This window comes from Onychomys torridus, chromosome 5, assembly GCF_903995425.1.
Source record: "Onychomys torridus chromosome 5, mOncTor1.1, whole genome shotgun sequence".
NCBI lineage: Eukaryota > Metazoa > Chordata > Mammalia > Rodentia > Cricetidae > Onychomys > Onychomys torridus.
In genome coordinates, this window is record NC_050447.1 from 76435273 (window position 1) to 76458718 (window position 23446).

Consider the following 23446-nt stretch of genomic DNA (forward strand, 5'->3'; position numbering starts at 1 on the left):
ATTCAGTTGTGTGCCAAGCAGTGAGCCCACCAGTCTCTGATGGACAGTTATGAACCCGTGGCCACACAGACTATCTAGGTTAAAAACAGTGAGCCACAAAAAACAAACAAACAAACCAAAAAGGGTATGTCTCTGGGGAAAGGACCTAAAAGATAGGAGAGGAATGACCAGAGTGAAAGACGGGATAAGGGGGCTGAGGGTAAGAGTAAACTGAATGTGCCACACACATGCAGGAAATTGTCAAAACAAAATTAATCAATTCAAGAGAACAAATAAAGGGGAAAAAATCACTGGTATTCCCTAACTCCCCCAAACCTTGCCTTAGACTATAATAAAGTTAAATTTATTTTGGTATTAATTACTGATACCTTTCACAAGGCATAGGAAAACATATTTTAACTACTAAAGTGATTTTTCAACCTAGAATGGTGGCAAACACACCTATAATCCCCCACACTTGGGAAATGGAGACAGGAAGATAACGAATTTGGAGAATGTACTGCAGCTCCTATAATTTCCAAGCCAACCTGCGCTGTATAGTGAGACTTTGGTTCAAACAAACATGAAGAAAAATAAGTTGATTTTCAGTAGACTATTGAAAATATAACACAAATTAAAGTTGAGATACAATAAAATTTAAGGACAAAAAAGTTGAAAGAGAATAAAATTTAACATCAATCCATATGACATTCAACTGGTGATAATAATGTCTCATTTGCTACTTAGTGTTTCATTTGGGAGGACACCAAGTGTATCTTACCATCATTTAGTATGTGCTGGCCTGTCACCCCATTTGCCAGATATGAGCCTTTAGTCTGTGACAAAGGACCTATGTAAAGGCTTTCATCAAACACCTGTGATAAGGCAGGGAGGTACACCTGGAACTCATCCCAAAGAATAAAAAGCTTATGTGCACCACAGAAAGAAACACAGGATTTGCCTCAAACAGACATATAGGGAGAAAATGGCCTGACTTCTTGTGGATCAAATGGAGCCTGGGCAAGGCCCCAGTATCAGAGATCAGTTCTCCTAAACAGTGGCTACCATGAACAAGAATCCATTCTGCCGATTGCTCTACGGTTCCTGCCACCACCTCTCTAATTCTTGCCCTGTCTGTCCCCTGTATCTTTCCTCTCTTTGTGGTTTTCCTCATCCATACTTTTCACTCATCCACAGGTTATGCTTTCTCCTGACTTCTATATCTAACAGTTTTCAATAATATAACCAGTGAACCACCTTCTCTGTCTATCAGAGTTTAAAATCGGGCATATTTTGGATATCTAAACAGATTGCCACTCTTATCCCTGATGGGTGGACAAAGGTTCTTGGACAGCCCTCCAGGGTCACCTTAATCTAATCAGCTGGGGACAGAGACCTGAGTTCCCATTGGACAGAATGTGGTAACCCACATAGGATGAGCACCAATCTGGAACATGTGTCTTTGGTCAGCAACCATCCTGGAAAAAGAAGAAAAGTGTGACTAGCAGGTGTCAGAAACCACTCCACTGAGAGAGCATTCTCAGAACTGATGGAAGAAGGCAGAGGCATCCTCCCTTTCCGAAGTGAAGTAACAGATGTTCACATTTCACTCATTACTCTATTTTAGGCTACTGAAAAGCTGCAAAGATCAAAACGCCATGATATAAACCTGAATCAGCAACTGGGCCCTTTGTTCTATTATTAACTTTGAGTCTTTGAGTCCATTCTTTCACTGTGCCCTTTCCATCAGACTTCTACTGCTCACAAATAAAAATACAATAGACAAAGGCCAAAGGATTTTGCTTAGAACTACAGAAAAAAAAGTTGAAGCTCACCCTTGGACTTGATCCAGTTTTCTGCCATGACAAAACTCTTTGTGTATAGCAGAAGCAGATTACAAAAAGAAAATAATGCCATTTTTTCTTTCATCTATTTTCCAGTATATTATATCTGAATATTTTTAGAGAAGTTTGTTTTGGTAAGCATGCAGTGCTCAGCCACATCTCAACTCTTAAATTAATTTCAATTACCTTCACAAGTTTTAAAATTAGAATAATAAACTTATAAGCGTAAGACATTTGAAACCTAAATTATTCTAGGACAATTATTCATTTCCTCTGTGGCCCAGATTTCAAAGAGTACAATTATAATCATGAAATAAAAAAATCTTGGAGGGGGCTGGAGAGATGGCTCAGAGGTTAAGAGCACCAACTGCTCTTCCAGAGGTCCTGAGTTCAATTCCCAGCAACCACATGGTGGCTTACAACCATCTGTAATGAGATCTGGCACCCTCTTCTGTATACTAAATAAATAAATCTTTTTTTAAAAGTCTTGGAGGAAGGAAGGGACAGTAAATTCACGTAAACAGATACCTGTGTTATTTGTTTTATAATGTCAAATATCATGAGTATGTTTGATTCATAATACCCCAGATATTCAATTCATACTTACAGAATATAGAAAACAGAGCATTCAAAGATTTGGTAGAGGTGCTTACACAATGAGCAATGCCATTTGCAAAGCTTCTCGACTGACCTGTTTTAAATTTGTCAGTCCACAAAATTTGTCAGTTTCCAGTTTGGAAGATTATGCTTGAGACTTTACAAAATGAAACAATAAAGCCAAGATTCAATTTATTGAAATGTAGATGAGGGCAAAAATAGGAGCTAGCTTGCTTTTCAATTATGATAAAGGAAGCAATCATGATCTATGATAAAGAGTTATTCTTAGATGGAAAATCAGAGTATCACCCATGCTCTTTCCCTCCTCCAGGTTGTTAACTAACACTGGACTAGTGATGATTTTAGTTTTGAAAACAGTTAAGTGCCAGGATGCATCACAGCAATACTTTGGTATAAAATCAAAATGACTGTGGGTTTAAAAAGCATATTATTATTACTTAAAACTGTGTTAGTTTGAGGGAGGAAAGCACACTCTGCACAGCTTTTTAAGACGAATGAGCTATGCCTTCATACATCCTTAATGTGACTGGATGCGAGTCATCCTAAGGAACTCACAATGTACTGCCTGCACCCAATGACCTGTACTCCAAGAAACCATGGTGACAGCCAAGAAGTAGAACAATGTTGTTACATCCTGTATTTATTTAAGCAAACCAAATGTGTTGATAGGAAATTAATGAATCATAAACGCTTTACAAATACAGATAAAGGATACAGAATACCAAGACCCTGAAGGGCGAATATGTGAGAACATAGTTCTATGAAAGCCACAGCCAAGATGCCTGTCTGTCATCTTCCTCCCAGGATCATTCAAGTAATTTCAATAGATACCAATCAGATTCCCACAAATGCTAATGGTTTTGGTGGCCTTGAAGGGATTGTGAGCGACTACAGTGTGATGCATGGGAGGCTGGGCTTCCTGTGCCATTCCAATACTGCTGCATGTTATGCAGAGAAATAATTTCTTAGCACATGTTTACTGTGATGTCAATAATATGTGAACTCATTTGCATAGGTTAGTCCTCTGGACATCACAATGTGTCTCTGGTCCACCAAGGCTTCAAGGTTCACAGTGTAGAGGAAAAAAACATGAATTAAAGCATTTCTACTAAAATATATTTTAATAGCTGGTGTTAACAATTTGCATAACAAAAGCCAAATTATACTAATAACCTTAAATCAGTCTGTGATTCCCCTCCCATTGAAAACACATTTACTGCTTCTTTCACAATCATTATGTTCTCAAAGTTAGCACAGCTTTACAAATTAATCACCAACCACAATTGTGCATATTTCAAGGCAAACAGAAGCCAAACTACATCATTCAAATTTCTGTTTTTATCACAGGTCAAAAGCCAACAGTTCCACAAATATCATGCCTGTTACACACTTGTTGCTACTTCCAAAATGCTTAGCATCTGTACGGACATGAAGGGAGGAGGCTGCAATGCAGTTTTTCTCTCTTTCCTTTAGAGGAAACCATCTTTAACAATAGTTGACAACAGCGACGTGTATGCTATGCAAACAGGATACCACGTATCAGACGCAGTAAGCATATGGAGTCCTGTGGATATACTGAAGTCACAGACAATTGGGAAGGACATTTGCCCAGGGAGCCTTCTAGGTCCAAGGATTCTAATAGTCTTATGCATCCTGGAATGATGACCACAGAAGTTTCCCACAATGTCTTAACTTTTTTTTTTTGATCATTAGTTATTGACAGCTACTTGCCTGGAAAAGGGCCCTGCAGGGCACAGAATACTTCAGAGAGCCTTTTATTTTAGCATCTTAAATTAGTTTACATAGCTTCCTACTTAACTGAAGTTTTATCACCACATTGTATTACCCCATACAAGTGCAATGTAGCCACATTCAGATTATCAGAGGAAACAGTTAAAACATAAACATAATCAGGCCATAAAGCTCATCTTACACAGTGAATTCAGCCTCATAATATAACTAATCTATCTCACCATAAGTATTTTAAACCCTAAACAAACTTAATGCTTATATATCTCAACTACATATAAATCCACAAGAAAAGAATCCCAACTTTTCAGAAAATGGAAGAAGTCAATATTGTCTAAAGTTCTAAACATTTAGGAGGAATATTCAACCAGCTGTAACATCTTTCAGGTAGGGCATCCCACTTCTCACCACAAAAATATCAATCGTGTATCATAAAATATTGTTATAGAATATGCAGAAGCTTGCTTGCTTGCTTTCCTTTCCAAGACCATAATGATAAACAAGTATAATCAAAAGGCACCTATTTTGTATATATCTATATTATAACATTAGTATAAACTATATCCACTGTATATAGGGCTGTGTTATTAAAGATCACACTTATTTTCTTTATCACTTCACTGAAAGTATTCCACTAGAGGTGGAGGAACCTGAAAACTGGGTATGTTCCTTGCTCTCATTTGTGGAAAAGATTTTTTCCCAGCATTCTTAGAGTGTTATGAACCCCAGCACAGAGAGGACCTAGAATGAATGACTACAGTAAAACTGGCCAAATGGCATCTTCAACATCTTCAAATAAAGGGCCTTAACAAGGGAGGGACTATCATAATCTCACCCATCCCCACACAAGGTGCTTGTAGAAATTGTGCTTAGACATTCCTGGGTGCTCTGTGGAGGCTGAGAGACATGGGAAGATGCAGGGACTCCATGGGGAATGACAACCAGATCAAAATTTCAAACTTGGTGTGCTGCAGATGTGCAAACACAAGGAAGACATGAAGTATTCATTTTGTCACAGGTTAGAAATAGAAAGTTCTCCAGAGAACAAGAAATATTTTTTAATCTAATACAAAAGCTTACAACTTTTTATATTCTGTTGCTAAACTTTTCTCAAGAAGAACATGAACCAAATACATTTGTCTTCAGAGACTTGAAGAAGTGTATCAGGCGGCTTCTTGTGCTTCCATCAGGCTTGAGAAACCATCACATTTAGAAACAGATACATGATCTCTGTGTCTGGTGTTTAGGTTCCTTTAACCTGATTTCTAATGGACTTGTTTTTAAATTCATCTATAGCTGTCAGTGTTACATGTGGGATACTGGCTGCCAAACTGCAAGGGGGAGGGGGCATGTGGAAAGTGTGTGAGGAATATAGCATTTTTTTAAATGATGATTCAAAAGATGGCACCCGGGTATGACACATCTATGCACAAATTTTCTGATGAGATAGGTAACATCCTTACAAATGTTAGTAACAGTGTCAAGACTATCAATGCATGACCTCAAGAGCATGCAATGTCTTGTTCTGCTTCAGTCGGCATTGGAAAAAAACTGCCCTGTATTGAATCCAGATTGGATCTTAATTCTGAAGGACTTAAAACAGAAAAATCTTGCTATGCAAACATTATGTAAGGCTCAACATTTAGGACACGGATTTCCCAAATATGTACTGACTTTCACATTCAAGTCTGACTTTGAAATGAATGGGTGGCAAAAACATGGATCATTGAGCTGCTACTTTGTGAGGACTAGCTGATGTTAAGCATCATTTCAAAATCGACTTCTGTTGGGCTTCCTGCACACACACTATTATCAAAAATCATACCTGTCCTGCATTTAGCCTGAAGTTTTAATCAACAACTACTCTTTTTTTTTTTAATCATCATGAACACACACACACACATAGTCTGCCTGGGAAAGCATAAAGACACATAATATAAATGAGCCAGCTTATCACCCTTGTTACTAGTGGAAAGATTTTTGCAAAATTATTGCAGATGCAGTTTGTTTTTGTAGGTGTGTGTTCAAGATATGAAAACAGGAAGGTTAATCATGACTAGCTATTTAAATGACAGGAAATTAGGTAAGCTGTTTATTTACAAGTCTATAAAACTCTTTCCAGGAAAATCTCAGTTAGTTTTCTATCAGTGTCACAGAAACACAGCTCAGTGTAATAAAACTTTATCTTTAAGGCAAATCTAATGAAACTACTGATTTTCCAAAGTACGGGCTCACTTTTCAAAGGTTTAAAAGAACCAACTTGGAGCTTTGTCCTCACAAACATTTCATTCAAATGTTTTTCACTTGTGGGTATTTTGTTAATTTCCTTGAACATATTGTGTAGATAGTCCCACAATCCCAGTGTCTTCTTAGAGTTTTGTGACTCTGCTTTCTTTAGTTTCAGATCTCACACCAATGCCACCTTGCTTCGAGTCACAGTAAGAGGCACCATGAGAAAAACAGAGTTGTGATAAACGTCAACATCCACTAACTTCAACTGCAGACTCCAGAGCAAACTGAAGACAAAATAGTAATGGTTCTACTTGGGGCTTCGACACTATGAAAACCCTGCACACTCACTCAACACATTTCCTCCTTAGTAAATCATCTGTTGATCTGATCACTGCTGACTTTCTTAACTAATCTCAAAGGTGATTTAGAAAACAAAAAGCAGGCTGGGGAAAGGAATCCTTTTTATGAACATACTTAGTGGCTGTATTTCCATCCCAGAGTCTGAAGACCAATTGCCAAATATAAGACCAAGTCATTTAACTGTGGAGCAAACTTCTGCTTACTGTTTTGTGTTTTGGTTTTCTCCCAGTATACTGTATAGTCCAGTCCCCCTTACATGGGATGCTGTTGAATTCGCTTCACTTTCAAGTCAATGATGATATTAAGTGAGTGAGAGCTATCCAGTTAATACATAAATTTCCTATTGACTAGAGTATATGTGTATTTCCTAAGGCATGAGTCTTTCAAAACTAGAGTTTAATACAGCAAGAAAGTCTCAAGCAACTTTTCAAAATGTTTTCTGGTGAGCTGACAGCTAGAAGGAAGGGCAGGGAGAGATCAGCCACACTGCTGACTTTTATAACAAGGATGGGCAAGCAGCTGCCATGTTACAGAAGCTTAAGCCCATGACACATGCAACAGGATAGAGGCTACTAGGGAAATAATACAGATGACATTGAACTTTGCCCTTTGCAGAGTAGCTGTGAAGTTACCTGGTCCTGATATTCTGAGGACCTGAGCACATGCTCCGCTCCACAGAATGTAAACGGAGATAGGCTATACCATGAAACACAGGAGAAATAACTAGATCCTTGTGAGCCTAGGAAAAGGGCAATTTTCCCTGCCTGCTTCCTAAGGCTACAGTCAGTATGATTGTAATCAGACTCATTCTGCCACTTTTTCCATTTATTATATTAGGCAACTCTCACCTGAATTGAAAATTACCCAATGATTCAAAAGCTGAACAGTTTTTAGATTATTGGCTGTGTTGCTGGACTATGAGAATTGGCTTCAGATGATTCCAAGTGACAGCTAGGAAGTTTCATACACTTGTTACATTTAAGGGACAATCAACATCTCTATTAAAGTCTACAAAAATACATGTCCCAGGAGGGTTGAATAGCCAATTAAATGAAACTACAAACACAATTAGCAGCACCAGGTCTCCAGACCTAATGGTTTTGTTTACAGGAATTACTATGGATGCTGCTGTTTCCAGCCCAAAAGTCATTCCCTTTTCCTGGTACCTGTGTGTCTAATTGTCAAAGTAAGGATACATTATTGTAAAATAATTGCCAAGTTATCTGAAAAGTATCTTCTATCTTTTAAAAAGATTGGGTGTAGAATACATCAGAATAAAGCTCAAAGGGCAAGGAGAAAGAATTAATTCACAAACTCAATATAATTTGCTGGGAGCATGCCCGTTCTCCCGGTTCTCTGCACGGTGCCATACATCCAGCCGTCATCAATGGGCTGCACATTGACAATGTAGTCACCATCTCGGAAGGAGACCTCATCTTCATCCTGGGCACTGTAGTCGTACATGGCTCTGTAGGTCCTCTGAGAAAGGAAGAAGTGATTGGGTGTTGTATTCCACAGTAGTCACAGTTACAAGTCTGGGTCCCAATAAACCACACTCGATAAGTATGAAGGCTTGACAGCATTGCTATCTCTGGGTAGTTGTAAACAAGGTGTACTACCTAATTCTAGAAATCTCAACTTTGTTCATCTCAAGGAAACATTTAAGATTAAAGCAAAGATCCTAAAAGATGGCACAGTAGCTTAACTTAAAAAGACAATAATGAGATACAATAAATAAAAGTGTGCTTGTCTAAATGTAGCCTTTGAAAGAGTAACACTGGGTCCCATGTGCAGATAATCCCAGAAGCCTTAGAGAATGCAGATTTTCTCCTGTTCCCTCATTCTTCAGGAGATTAACCCCATTAATAGCAAGCCCTTAGTCCACTGGTTCTCTGCCAGTGGCTCCTCCCCCTTGCAGAGAAAATGAACTTTTCCTAAATAAGTACAAAGAATTTTTGTTCCTTCTTAAAAACGTATAAAATAAATAATTTAGTTACTTAAATTTTACATATTTCAGATCACAGTGTCATAAATTTCCTACAGAAATGTTCTGATTTTTGATGTACATATAAAGAAAATTTTGTTATAGTGAAAAATTTAAATTGTGTTTTTATATTTGTTTTAGTTCAAGGCTGAGAGTTCATCTAATATTAATATTCAGTAAATCTCAAAGCCAAAAATATTCATAGATTAAGGAAACTGAGGCAACTGGCTGACACACAAGGGACCTAAAAGTACTTGGCTGTCTTACAGAACATCACCTACTTCTAAGTATTGTGAGAAGCAATTTCAGTATGAAACACCAAGTATAACCAACCACAAAGTAAGCATCATTCTGAACTTCAAATTGAATAACGAGTACTCCAAGACTTCTAACAGGGATGTTTGATGGATACTGTTATTCATTGATTTTAATTGACATACAGTGATTGCAGGCAGTAATTGTACAGATTTGGGGGTATAGCGCTGCATTTCAATACCTGACTACAATGTCTGTCAGATCAGAGTAACTGGAATATCTATTTACTATTTTGTTGTTGTTGTTCAGAACATTCAAGCTTCCATCAGCTATTTTGCCAATGTCCATCAGACTTCTGAGGCCATTATGATGAACATGAAGATTAGGTCTTTGACATAACTATCACATACCTGTAACTTCTTAGTCCTGGATGAAGAGCATAGCTAGACCTTTCCAATCATGGTTGGAATGAGAAATGTTCTCCATAGGCTGAGGTATTTGAATATTTGATCTCCAACTGTGGCAAAGTTTAAGAGGTATGGCCTTGCTAGCAAAAACATGTCACTTACAGTTGATTTTGAGAGAATATAGACTTGCCCTAGTTCCAGATTAGTTTTGTGCTTTGTTCTTACAGTTGAGATGTGACCTCTTAGCTCCCTGCTCTTGCCACCATGCCTCCTTGCCCTGGACATGGACTCTTATACCTCTGGAAAACAAGCTCAAATACTCTCTTCCTTCTGGAAGTTGTTTTTGGTCATGATGTTTTATCACAGTAACCTAAAAGTAGCATAAAAAAAGATCTCCTACTGGTAGATGTCTGGTTGGTTTTATTGTTTGAAGATGTTTATTAATGTCATTGTTTCTCATCACTTTACCTCTGTAATGTTTTTTTTTTCCACTAAAAGAAATACACAGATAATAATGTGTTGGGTTCTTATTTTGTTTTTCCAGTGCTAGGGGTTGAACTCTGAACCTTACAGTCTACGCAAACCCTCTACCACCAAGCTATACTCCCAGATTGCAAGAATGTTTGAAATCAGCACTTACTAGATTTGGTGAATGCTGCATTGACCTCATGGATGACACGCTGGTCTGGTGCATGTACCCATAGCCTTGGGAATGACTCTGCTGGTAAGCTCCAGGAAGAACGGGTGCTGCACAGGGACACACACAGATTCCTCAGGTTAACCTCCAAACACTCAAACCCAAGTGACTTCAAGCACTGCCAGTACAACAAAATGTCTTCAGTGCTCTGTGAAATTTGAGTGGCAACAGTACACACAATCTCTAGATTAGTCCAAATCTTAGAAATTAAGAAAAGTAATTTAAAAGTTAGTTTACCATGCAGTTAACTATGTTTCTTTAGATAACATTTTTATTAATTCTATAAAAATTCCCATGCAATTTATTTTTAATCATAACCACACATACTCTTTCCCAACTCCTTCCTCTAACCCAACTTTGAGTTTTCTTCTGTTTTTGTTGTTTGTTTGTTTGTTTTAACCCATCAAGTCCAATTTGTTCTGCCCTACTATTCTTGAGTGTGGTATACCTACCAGGAATCATACCATTAAAGAAAATTGACTCCCCCTCTTCCAAGAGCTCTCAAAATGCCAGTTAATTTTGTTTTTAATATTTCTATTACTCTATTATAGATGCAATGGTAAAACAAAATAAATGAAATAAAAATTACTATACTAAACAAAAAAAATCATGGTTATTACAAAACTATGAGAAAATAAAAAGAACTTAATAAGTGAAGGCAGAATTATTGACTCTACTTTTATATTACCCTCTCCATCACTCAAGGGACATCATGGAAGAGGAGGCAGAAAGGATTTAAGAGCTGTATAAACACACCATGGGGTGCCTTGTCTCGTCTGGTATGTCTATAACACAACTCCTACACCTAAGGCTCAGAGATCTCCAGAAGAGGGGGCAGAACCATTATAAGAGCCAGAAGACCAGGACATATGCTGCTACATAGTGTAGCATATGCAGACATGCCAGGGAAGCTGGCATATAAAACAATATCGTTGTCTAAACAAGACCTGCATAAATGATAACTCCTGTCCCCATGCCAATACAGATGGAGAAATTTCACAAGGCCCCAACCCTAGGTGAAGACCTATAGGCCATCAGTGGCTGTCGAAAGAGGGAGATCAGTCTTGTTCAGAGACAAGCCCCTCTGATAGGTTATATAATCCTGTGGTCAACCATAACACTAAATGGTCTGTGTGTGTGTGTGTGTGTGTGTGTGTGTGTGTGTGTGTGTGTGTGTAAACCAATCGCAATTATAGAAGAATGATAAATTTGAGAGGGAGTGGGGTTGGGGGGTAGGCCAATCCAAAGCTTTCTCAGAGGCCCAGATGAAAGGACAAAAGGAACACTAGTTCTGTGTCCTTGCTCAAGAACAGATTTGATAAGTTGTGGTATGAGACTAGAGCCTGTAGATGAATTTCTAAGCGGTCTTATTAAATAAAAAACATGGAGCCAAATATAGGGGTGAAAGCCTTAGAGATCAGAGAAATAGGAATAGCCACCAGCTAATCTTACCTCACCACACCGAAGCTTCCAAGTGTCACGACTTCCTGTCTACCCAGGCTTGTATTGCCTTGCTGTTCTGACCTCTCATTGGCTCGTAGTACAGCTACCTCACTTACTTGTCACTGCCTGTCTGTACAGACCTCCAGGTCTCTATGGTTGGTACTGGGATTAAAGGCATGAGTCACCACACTTGGCTCTGTTCCCTAGTGTGGCCTTGAACACACAAAAATCCTGCCTGCCAAGTGATAGGATTAAGGGCATGTGCTACTACTGCTTGACTTAAAATGGCTTGCTATTTCCTCTGATCTCCAAGCAAACTTTTTATTAACATATAAATACAATATCACCACATTTCAGCACAAATAAAGTAACACCACATTTCCCCTTTTTATGTCTAATAAAAATAAAAAATAAAAAAGTTATAACTAATAATATTAATAAAAACTCCAGGTTTGCTTTTATTAATAAGACCTTTTAAGATTTGTGTTACAGGAGCCAGGGCCTTGAAGGGTTAAGGTTTTTGGTACCTGGGAACCTAACTCTTTCCCCAACTAAAAGGCTATTGCTATCAGTCCCCAGGCTGCTGTGTGCTTGGTCAATGACACACTTGAGAAATCCTATGATCCCGTTGTGCAATATTACTTGATTAGTTTCCTGCTGACTCCATTCCATAGTGTAGCAGCTTTCTGCTGACTCTGTCCCATTCCCCCTGCAAAGGGTGTATTAGACACTGTTCTTCTTCATAAGCTTCGAGTAGGAGTCATCTGCTCATGCAGACCTCTTGATTCCAGCTTTCTATCTTCTTTATTTTTCTCATCCCTGATCTTCCCCTTCAATACCTCACAGTTCAGGACCCTTATTCTTATGTGTTGGGTCAGAGTGGAGCAGGGACAGAGGAGGCATTAGAAATGGATTAAGGGAGGGGTTGAAATGATATTTATATTAGTATATATTTATATAGTAGTCACATATGTAATTCTGCAAGAAATTAATATTTAAATGATAAAAGACACGATATAGACATTGCATTAAGGGACTCACTGCAGTTATGGTTACCTACATAAGACCTGAATAAGATTTGGCCAGTCAGCCTTTCATCATGGATAAGAGGAGCTCATGAGGTCCCTCCACTAGGGGTTATTGGCAGTTAATGATTGATTAGGGAACAGTATCATTTTCCCCAATGGTATAACACTGATAAGTTGCCCATGCATCAATAAATAACTGCAACTCATACTCAAGCAATAATCATAATTAAACTCATTTATGCCCAGTGAGTCTCAGTCTCTCTCTCTCTCTCTCTCTCTCTCTCTCTCTCTCTCTCTCTCTCTCTCTCACTCACACACACACACACACACACACACACACACACACAAACACATAATCATGCATGCATACATGCACACACATGAAAACAGGAAAGAAACTTGGTGGGAAGAAGGTTTCAGTGGGAGAAGGGAGAGGAATGAGAAAGGGTAGGGAGGTTGAAAATAAATATACATATGAAACTATCAAAGAATAAAACAAAAATACTAAAGAGTTTCATATGTATCATGCTCCTATGTTAAAATATATCAAAATGGTATTCATTGGATTTTTACCATCTTCATCACTAATTAGGGCAATCAGAAGACATAGTTTCTAAGCCAAGCACAGTGTTTCATTATTGTTGGATATTTGTATACTGTGTGAAGATATATTTGCTGTGATTGTTGTAATAAAAAGCTGGACATCCTATAGCTAGATAGGTGGTATAGATGGGATTTCCAGGGAAAGAAAGGAAGGGGAGCAAGAATCGAGGTGTGTGTGCAGGAGATGTCAAGAGATATGGAGAGGAAACAGGAGGTACAAGATGCAAGAGAGGTAAAAACAGAGAAACTATTTAAAAAACAAACAAACAAAAAAGCCCACAAATAAAAGGCATGTATATGTGTGTGACTTTCTCTATATGTTTGTATATTTAAAGTATTTGTAAGCAAATGAGCTGTGAGTGAAGGCATTTCAGCAGCATAGCCTTCATTCTGCTTTGAATAATTTATGTAATTTATTAGAAAAAGATATACAATACATGTGCTATTAAACCCATAATAGTTTGCCATTTTAGTTTAATCAGGCTGAGCATATCTCCATAATAGATTTATTTATTCAGGTCAATTTTTATAATAAAAGGAATGAGCAGATATAATTCTTGGGTGTTGTGAGTTTAATATTTTATAAATGGTAAATGCATTCTAATGGTGCATGAAATCAATCTTTAAAGAAGTTTAATGATTAGAAGATTAAAACCTGTAATATGTTCTCCAAGTGATAACGATATTAGGGTGAATGGAGATTCTTTTTAATAGTTCTTGAGTGAATTTATATTATGATATTGTTACAAATTATACCTAGTATCCAGATACGGCATCAAAGAGAGATTGCCAAGATATCTATTTGGATTGGAATTGCTATAAACTTACTAAACTATGATTAAATCTCAACTCCTTCTGGAAAACAGCCCTAGTTAAGATTATCAACTCAATTTTCATATTTAATGCAAAGGGTTGTTAGGAATATTATCAAAATCTACCCATGAGGAAAAAAATAATGAAATCACCATAAATATCCAGGCCCCTACTCTTGCTAAGAAAGAGATTTTCTTGTGGGGAGCAGAGGAAGCTGGAAGCAATGAATGGGCACTTCTCTCTTCAACTCTCAGCAAATACTCATCAGTAACTGGGAAGCTTACTGCTGTGCCTGCCACATAGTAAGTCTCTACAGCAATTAACAATAATTACAACTGTCTGCTAAGTTCCAGGCAGGCCAGGCATAGAGAAATGACAAAAACAATTGCCCTCTTGAAACCATGACGGCCCTAGGCAGCCAGCCCTTCAGTCAATTAGGGAGATGGTTCTGGATATGTATGTAGGGCATGTCCAATTAAATACATAAATTAATGATGCAGACCAAAAAAAAAAAAAAAAAAAAAAAAAAAAAACCCAAACTTGCTTTCACCATTTAGACTAGTAATTTCTTCATTAATTAAGATTATTTAAAAATGACTGTCCATTTACATGGAAGAAAAACTATATTCCAATCCACTATTACACAATTTAGTTATAAACTTAAAGTCTTTATGCAAGGAATTAACTACAACTATCATAAAATATTTGGGGGAAATGTTTCAGGAAAGGACATTAGGGAAAGTGTGCTATCTCTGAGTCTACAGTGCATGGTCTATACACCACAGTTCCAGTCTGTGCTCATGCCCATGGGGATTAGCAACACTGCTTCATAGCTCTCTCTACTTTTTGGAAAAACAAAAACTATGCATCCTCATGTATGCAGTTGTTCAGAGCTGCCCTTCAAAGGGAACCAGCAGCTACTGGGAATGCAGTAAGGAAGCAAGCATCCAATTTAGCCCTGAGAGCATGTGTGGGCTGGCAAGCAGGGTCAAGAGCACAGGAAGAGACACTGCAGGCTCAGTGTGCTTCCCAGCCCTGTGGTTTCTCCTCATGCCTTCATGATTCTTCTCACCTCTCTGAATTACTTAGTAGAAAGTTCCTGTGCAGTTGTAGAGCTTTGTTATCTGCCTTCTAACTAGTGCATTAAAAGAGCTTAGGAATCCTACTAGGCCTCTGAGAAACACCACTAAAAGCCCAAGGCAACCAACGAAGTAAAAACAAATGAGAATTTTTAAAAAGTATTCATTCTGTATTGCTCTTACACTACATGAATGCTTTTCTTGAAACTTAGGAAAATAAACAAAAAATCAAAGGAGTGGCTTCAAATATTCAGGTTAATAACTCAATGCAAGACCTACGTAATAACAACATGGGCTAACATCCAAATGTGAATGGGGGAAATCTCATGAGGCCTCACCCCTAGATGAAGAGCTAATGCTATTAATCAGTCTTCTCCAGGGATGAGTCCCCTGCTGGGTTATGCAAACCCAAAGTGGTCAGCTCTAAACACATACATATAAAACATACTAAGCAGACTCAGAAGGGTGTGTGTGTGTGTGTGTGTGTGTGTGTGTGTGTGTGTGTTCATATATATGCAACAATGATAATTAAAGAAGAGGAGATCATGAAGTTGAGAGGGAGTGGGGAATCTATGGGAAGAACTGGGGAGAAGAAAGTGTGGGATAGAAACAATGTAAATATAATACTCATGCACAACATTTTCAAATTAAATAAATAAACATTAAAAAGAAAAGAACTCAGTGAAAGATTGCTATTCTTTGTGTGAGTTTCCTTGCATAGATTTGCTATTACAAAAGCAAGATGCCAGGTTAACTGCAACAAGCAAGGGCAACTTATAAAAACAGAAGACAACACGATGGCCTTTTATTAAACTAGTGGTTAGAGTTCATCGGCATGAGTACAGATAAATGGTCATATGGTGTGGTACTTTTTGAACTCAAGAAGAATTAGTTTCAGAGATTTTCATTTTTATAACATTAATGCCACAAAAGTTTTCACTTTCCCAAGGCAACAACAAAACATGGGAGACTGAATCAACTTTATTTTACATTGGTAAGATTTACTGACCAGAGATCTAGAAACTGACCAAAGGACCAGTTCATGCTCAATTTGGAATATAACACAATATTTATAAAGTCAAAATGTTTCTTCCTCTGTACATGAAGTTCTTCCACATACCACTAGTCTCAATAATTTCTAACTAAATGTTTTGTTTTGTTTTGTTTTTTCCGAGACAGGGTTTCTCTGTGTAGCTTTGCGCCTTTCCTGGAACTCATTTTGTAGCCCAGGCTGGCCTCGAACTCACAGAAATCTGCTGGCTCTGCCTCCCGAGTGCTGGGATTAAAGGCATACGCCACCACCGCCCGGCTTGTTTTTTTGTTTTTGTTTTTTTTTTTTTAAATTTTTAGTTTTATTTATGTATATGAATACTTTGCCTAAACATATATATGTGCACCATTTGTGTGTCTGGTGCCCAGGGAGGTCAGAAAAACATGCTGGATTCCCCACGAACTAGTGACAGGTGGTTGTCAGCCACCATGTGGGTGCTGGGAATTCAACCTGCATCTTCTTCAAGAGCAATAAATGTTCTTGGCCACTGAGAAATTTCTCCAGCACCTAAATATTAATATTAATTATTAAAACTAAAGAATGTAAAGACTGAAATAAAAAATATGCATAGATAGTAAGAGCTTAAAACCAACAGTGAAACTGCAGAAAAAAAAATGGAAAAAAAGAGGGAAATTGATAAAAGTGTACAAAGATCAAAGCAAAGAAATGCATTCATAATAAAGGGGGAAAATAACCCTAAATAAGTGTCATTTAGGGGACGCACCCACAGTGGGTAGAAGAATAGGATGAACACTGTTAAATGCCCTTGGCATGCATTCGGGTTTGTAGGTTGTTATTAATTATCAGAACTATCTAAAACAAGTGCCATTCCCATGAAAATAATAGAACTGAAGGCTTGGAGGTTAAACAGGCAGGCTGGAGGAGAATCGCCTTCTCTTGAGGAGAACACAGGATAGGGCTCAGCTCCCCCGAGCAAAGGTGAGAGAATGGCTGAAGTCCAACTGCTAAAGACAAAAAAAGGCTTTATTGGCCATAGACATGAAGTGAATTAAGAACGCAATTCGGGTTTTGTTTTCCCTCACAGGCTCACTATTTTGTAAATCCAGAGTAAACAAGAAACTGTCCCTCAGAAACTTTGCAATAATGAGTTCAGGACACAACAGAATGAAATTATTGTCATTATTTCTTTCCCCAACTCTTCAGATTTATCGACTAATGCATGTTGAAGAACTTAATAAGATTGTGGTTTGGTTCAGTTTTAGAACAATGAATCTCTATTTTAACAACCAGAAAGCATTTCTAAGAAGAAAAAAGAATAATGATGCTGCTTAGTTGAATGGATATTTAAGTCCTATGTAGATCCCTTTTGTTCAGGAGCAAGGTAGCTGAATCATTGGGACAAATCCTTAAAAAAATAAATAAAAAATAAAAGTCTCCCCTTCCAAAGTAAAAGCAGTCCCATGATGTGATATTTTTGCTTAAATAACTTTTAATTTATTACATTTATTTATTTATTTATTTATTTATTTATTTATTTATTTAGGAGGCACATGCCATGGCATGTTTAGAAGTCAGAGGACAACTTGTGGGAATCAGTTTTCTCTTTCCACTGTGGGAGACCCAGATATTAAATTCAGGTCATTAAGCTTGGTAGCAAGCACCCCTGCCCACAGATTCACCTGAGGAGCTCTCAAATAGCTTTGAAAGATATATTTTATCTTTGAGTTTCATTTCAGAAATGCAAGACCTCATGGTACCTGTGTCCTCATAAACCACAAATGGAACCTCAATCCAACAACAATATGGCATTTTGTAATCTGAGGGAGACCTTTGCACTCTGGGAAATTCTTTATTTCTGAAGAAGGCAAAAACAAAGCAGATGACATCTAAGTTTTAGTGTGCTTGTTTTTGATGATGAGCTCTGGAGACAACTACTTAAGAAGCAGATTTTTCACCTAGTAAACCAGAAATTATTAGACTCTAATACAAAAACACATAATCTAGAATTTAGTTAAAATGGTCGAGTTTTTAAGGCATATCCAACCATCACTGTGCAAACACGCAGCCTGGGATGAAGCCACAGTGGATATCCGACCTTTATCTGCTCCACTTTCCTTTTCCCCCATCCTGCTGTGACAAAAATCCCACATACAAAATAACAATGGCCACAAGCAACCTGTCATTGAAGTCCAGACCCAAATCTAACTATCATAAAACAAAAATAATCACAGAAGATATGACAAGACTGTATGGTCAATTTCTGAATAATCACTAAGAGTTCAGGAAGTTCAAGGGCACCAAGGTCGGAAGAGCAGAGAAGCTTCCAAAAGTGATGAGCTGAAGTTTGAAGGAGAGCAGTCTGTGATTCCAGCTGGGGGAAGACAGGAATACAAGGAAGGAAAAGGAAGGAGGGAGCATCTAAGTGCTTATGACAATGAGGGAGGCAGGCTAATCAATCATGCATCAAAGCCTGACCTCTCTATACTCGATCTATGTTGGAGTAAACGCTGGGGAATGGGCCCATAAGCAATTTATATGCATGTTGTTAGTGAGATGTTCCCAAACATGTCTGGAAGAAATTGTGGTATCAGTAATCCATTTACTTTGGGGAAAGCAAAGTCAGATCTCAGAAAGTGATATCCCTTCTGAGGCAATGGCTTTTTAAAATTTCTTTTGAACCATTTTGGATGCTGACAAGAAGAGATGAGGGAGAAGGAGATGAAGGGAGGAGGAGAGCGGAAGGGAGATAAAGATGGAGGGAGGGGGAGCAAAGTAGGGAGGAAGGGAGGTCAGGAGAAAGCATGCTTTGTTTCTCATTCAGATTGCAATATCATCCCATTTTACCCAGAGAAATTATTAGTCTAATGTGTACTTGTACATTTGATAAGTTATACATACTGATTATGTAATGATGTGTTAATCTACTGACTGGGTTTTATATTAAAAAGAAACAAAAATTCATTTTCCTATCAATTTCACAACAGAAATTTTGTCTTCTAGTCATCAACTCTTCAATGATTTCTAGCCATAAATGAAAATAGTAAAGCATCACTTCACTAGGTGTGACAAGACACACCTGAGTGCCAGCACTCAGGAGCATGAAGAAGGAAGGTCCTGAGTGGTGGTCAGCAGGAGCTACATAATCAGACAGTGCCTCAAAATTCAAAATATATAAAACGTCATGACAGATTCGAACAAATTTTTCAAAATAAGTTTAGAAATAACACCCAAATTCAATTGGGAAATAACCATTGAGAGTTTCTAGTTGAAATGATTTTCTTTATAAAATTCCAGTCAGAAAGAAATTAGATTGAAAAGGATGAGACTAGGATCATAAAATTGAAAAATGGCTGAAAATAGAAATAAATTCATTTTAAAATGAAGGCGAATACTTCTAGATCAGAATTTTTCTTTAGGAACTAAATATTTTTATACCTGAAGTCTACCAATATAGAAGTAAAATGATTATCATAAACAAGGAGACTAACACCCCTTTCATCTCAATACTTTGTGTGTCAGAAACTGCTAAAGTCTACTCTGTGACAGAATCCCAAGGTTTAGCTCATGGTCTACATTAGGTCTCTAGCTGAACTGGCCTTGCATAGCTGCTAGTTTGCACCCTCTAGCCACTGCCATTTTTCTTTCCTTCTCTCTTCCTAGATTACCATAGTGACCACAGACTTCTTCCCTATCTATCTATCTATATGTACTGATCTCTTGTTAACTTATAATTCAAACACAAATGAGATCATGTGACATTTGTTCACAGTGTCCTGGAGTATTTTACTTAATGCAGTGTCCTCTGGCTCCACCCAAAGTCTATCAAATGGCAACATCCCCTATTAAAGGCTGAATAATAGTTCTTTTGTACTTTATTCTGCATTTTCTTTATGCATCCCTCAATGGACATCAAGATTGTTAGCTGAACTGGAAGAAAATGTTGCATTGAACATGGGAATGCTTTATAGAGATCTGATGTCATCTCTTTGTGGGTATACACCTGGAAAATAAATTACTGGATTATACAGTAATTATTTCTACTTTCTTGAGAATCTTCATATTATTTTCTGTAATAGTTTCTTTCCCCGCCTCAGAGAACATCATTTCTTCTTCCAGAGAATTATTTTCTAATGTAGTAGATTGTCCAATTTTAAAACTATGCTCATGATTAGAAGATAATAACCTTGAACTAGGGAGCAAAATGTCATCTATAAATCAAAACTCCTCAACAGATATCATGTAAAAGCTTGGGATCTTCTGGGTAGCATTCATATTAAAAAGACATTTGAACACTCTTCTCTACTATTGCTAGTAGCCTAATCTGGGATTGTCTTTATGGATTCCTGGGAATTTTCCTAGCACCAGGTTTATCCCTAACACCATAATGTCTCCCTCTATCAACATATCTCTTCCATTGCTCTCCCACTCCATCCCTCCCTCAGCTTGACCATCCTGTTCCCTCATGTTCTCGTTGCCCATCCCCTCCCTTCTATTGTCCACCTCATCCCCAGTTTACTCATGGAGACCTCATCTGTTTCCTCTTCCCAAGGAGATCCATGTGTCCCTCTTAACTGGCCTACCTGGGTAATCAGACTGGTGAATACCCTAACTGTCATCATAGAGCCTTCATCCAGCAACTAATCAGAGATCCACAGCCAACCACGAGGGGAGCTCCAGGAATCCAAATGAAGAGAGATTATATGAGCAAAGGGCAGTGTAGGGGAGGGAGTCAAGATCATGATTGGGAAATCTACAGAAACAACTGTAGATAACAGTTGTGGAACCTGCATGGGACCAGACTAGGCCCTCTGCATACCTGCATACAGGAGACAGCTGTATATCTTGGTTTGTTTGAGGGGTCCCTGGCAAGTGGAATCATGATCTATCCCTGGTGCATGAGCTGGCTTTCCCATTATCTATGGTGGGACACCTTGCTCAGCCTTGATACAAAGGGGAGGGGCTTGGTACTGCCTCGACTGAATGTATTAGGCTTTGCTGACTCCCCATGGGAGGCCTTATCCTTCTGAAGGAGGGGATGGGGAAGGAGCCAGGGGGTGGGGGAAGGCTGGAGGGGAGCAGGACGAGGGATGAGAGGAGGAACTGTGGTTGGTATGTAAAATTAATAAAAAAAAATTCTTAAATAAATAAAAAAGACATTTGGAAATGCAGCTAAGTAGACACATGTCTATTACTAGCATATTAGTAGCTTATTATTACTATTTTATGATGATGTTGACGATAATGATGATGATGTACTTGTATTTGATACTTCTCCAAGTTTAATGGATTAAGTGGATTAATGACATCGTCTGGATAACTTGTGTCCCATCTGAAGGATCTTGCTGTTCTTGCATTCAGCTTCCTGTCCATCATCCCTTCTCTCCATACTCCCCATTTTTTAACATAGCTAAGTGACATTCCCATACCTCCACTGTCCCCACAGAGTTCATGACCTCCACAATAAACCAGAGTATAATGAGGGAATTCTGAGGGGTACTTCTACTTTTGGGGCATGGCAGGTGCCATGAGCAAAATAAAGCAATGAGTTCAGAAGCAGTTACATGAAAGCAGAATATTAACATGGGAATTGTCTGCTGATTTCTTGGTTATGGAAGGTCATCAGCTGACTCAAGATTTGTAATAAACTTATTCGCCAATGTTATGTCCCAGTAATCTATCTTAATATTTTTTTTAATTACAAATAGTAGAATTGTCTTCAAATTCAAATAAACTTTAATTAGAGAATAATAATAATGTCAAGAGTTATTGATTTAACATGCAGCAAAGCTGTTTCTTCATAGTCCAGGTTAAACACTAATTTGAACATATTTATATACCCAGTGATATTTATTGGTTATAAATATACCAGGTAACAGTTCTAGGATAGAGATCAAATAAATAGTAAGCAAACAAAAATATTATGTCCTAATTGAGTTTGGATTCTGGGAGAGACAGTATGCAAATTTGCTAATTAAATGTCAAGAAGTAGGGCTGGGAAGATGACTTAGTGGTTGAGAGCCCTGGCTGTTCTTTCAGAGGACCCAGAATTGATTCTCAGAACCCACATGGCAGTTCACAACTATCTGTAACTCCAGTCAAAGGGTATCATATACCCTCTTCTCACCTCCTTTTCCAACCTCCATGGGCACCAGGCATGCAAATGGTACATAGACATACACATAGGTAAAAACATCCATATACATGAGGAGTATCTGTGGGATGTATGACCAAAGAAAGTCTTTTTGATTAGTTGACATTTAATCAGATGACTGAAGGAAGTAAACAAGCCACAAAATCACTGGAGGAAAGAGTGTTCTAGGCAAGGAGAAGGCCAGAAGCAGGAGCATACCTGGCATGCTGACATGGTCAGGAGGGCTGTATAATCAAAGTAAAAAGGCTAATGAAGATGAAGTCAGAGCTAAGGCCCAGATCATACAGTGCCTTGCGGACTATTGTAGGAGCCTGCCGACAGTCAGCTGGGTAGCTGGGTAGAGGTGTGCAGGTTGTAGAGACAATGAAGAAAACAGTTGAGTCAAGAGAGGACTGCCAGTTAATGCCGGAGAGCCCCAAGTTGATTTCACAGCCAATTTATACACAGTCTTGGAGGACAGAGGTAGAACAATGCACAGCACAGGCATTCAGCCACTGTCTATCCTGCCTTGCGTCAAGGAGCAGGCAGTTTCATTTTCTATCTCAATGTACCTCCGGCTGGTGTCAGTAGCCTACATCTAGCTAGAGAGTATGTTCCTTCCTGTGGGCTAATCAGGACTTTCTCACAGCCCTGGAGCAAGCAAGCTTGAATTCTATTGACTCGGAATAGGCTTCAGATTCAATCTGGGAAACTGGGTCAGTTGTGGCTTCCCCCAGACTATGGCCTTTAAGCTTTATCTAAGTGAGATCAAGAGCTTTTAGAGTATTTGGAGTAAGAAACTATTGAGATCAAATACAGCTTTTGAAGGGATGTCTCTGATAGTGTGGTGAGGCCAGGACAGGGCAATATGGCTAGTGATGGAATTAGAGAGAGCAGGAGCCTAGTTCTATAAGCTTAACGCATCCCGGCAGTGATTCTCGCAGAGTATAGTAGAAGTACTGAGAAGTATCTCACTGGTGTTATATAAAGATCCATACATTATTTTGAAGACAAGGACATCATGGGAGAAAGAAAGTTGGTAATATTGTCTCCTAGGTTTTTGCCAAAGTGTTAAGTAACCTCATCATAGCTGAGATGGAAAGTACATAAAGAAAACATATAGGGTGAGGAGAAAAATCAGAAATAAGATTTTGTTTTCAGATGTGAGATTCAAGATGCCTATTGAATGTCTGATCATTGATCCCTTGACTGG

The 23446-nt window shown here is 38.3% G+C and overlaps 1 protein-coding gene across 3 annotated transcripts in view; it reads right to left on the reverse strand.

Annotated features, from left to right (window-relative positions):
* Positions 1 to 3543: 3543 nt before the first annotated feature.
* Nebl (nebulette) overlaps positions 3544 to 23446 on the reverse strand; it is a 364943-nt gene continuing 345040 nt past the window's right edge. For all 3 annotated transcript variants that reach the window (XM_036186869.1, XM_036186870.1, XM_036186871.1), the window contains 2 exons: positions 10069 to 10175; positions 3544 to 8261 (listed from right to left, as the gene is read on the reverse strand). In XM_036186869.1, the coding sequence (XP_036042762.1) occupies positions 8085 to 8261; positions 10069 to 10175 (284 nt within the window). In that variant the 3' untranslated portion in view covers positions 3544 to 8084. The remainder of the gene's footprint in view (positions 8262 to 10068; positions 10176 to 23446) is intronic.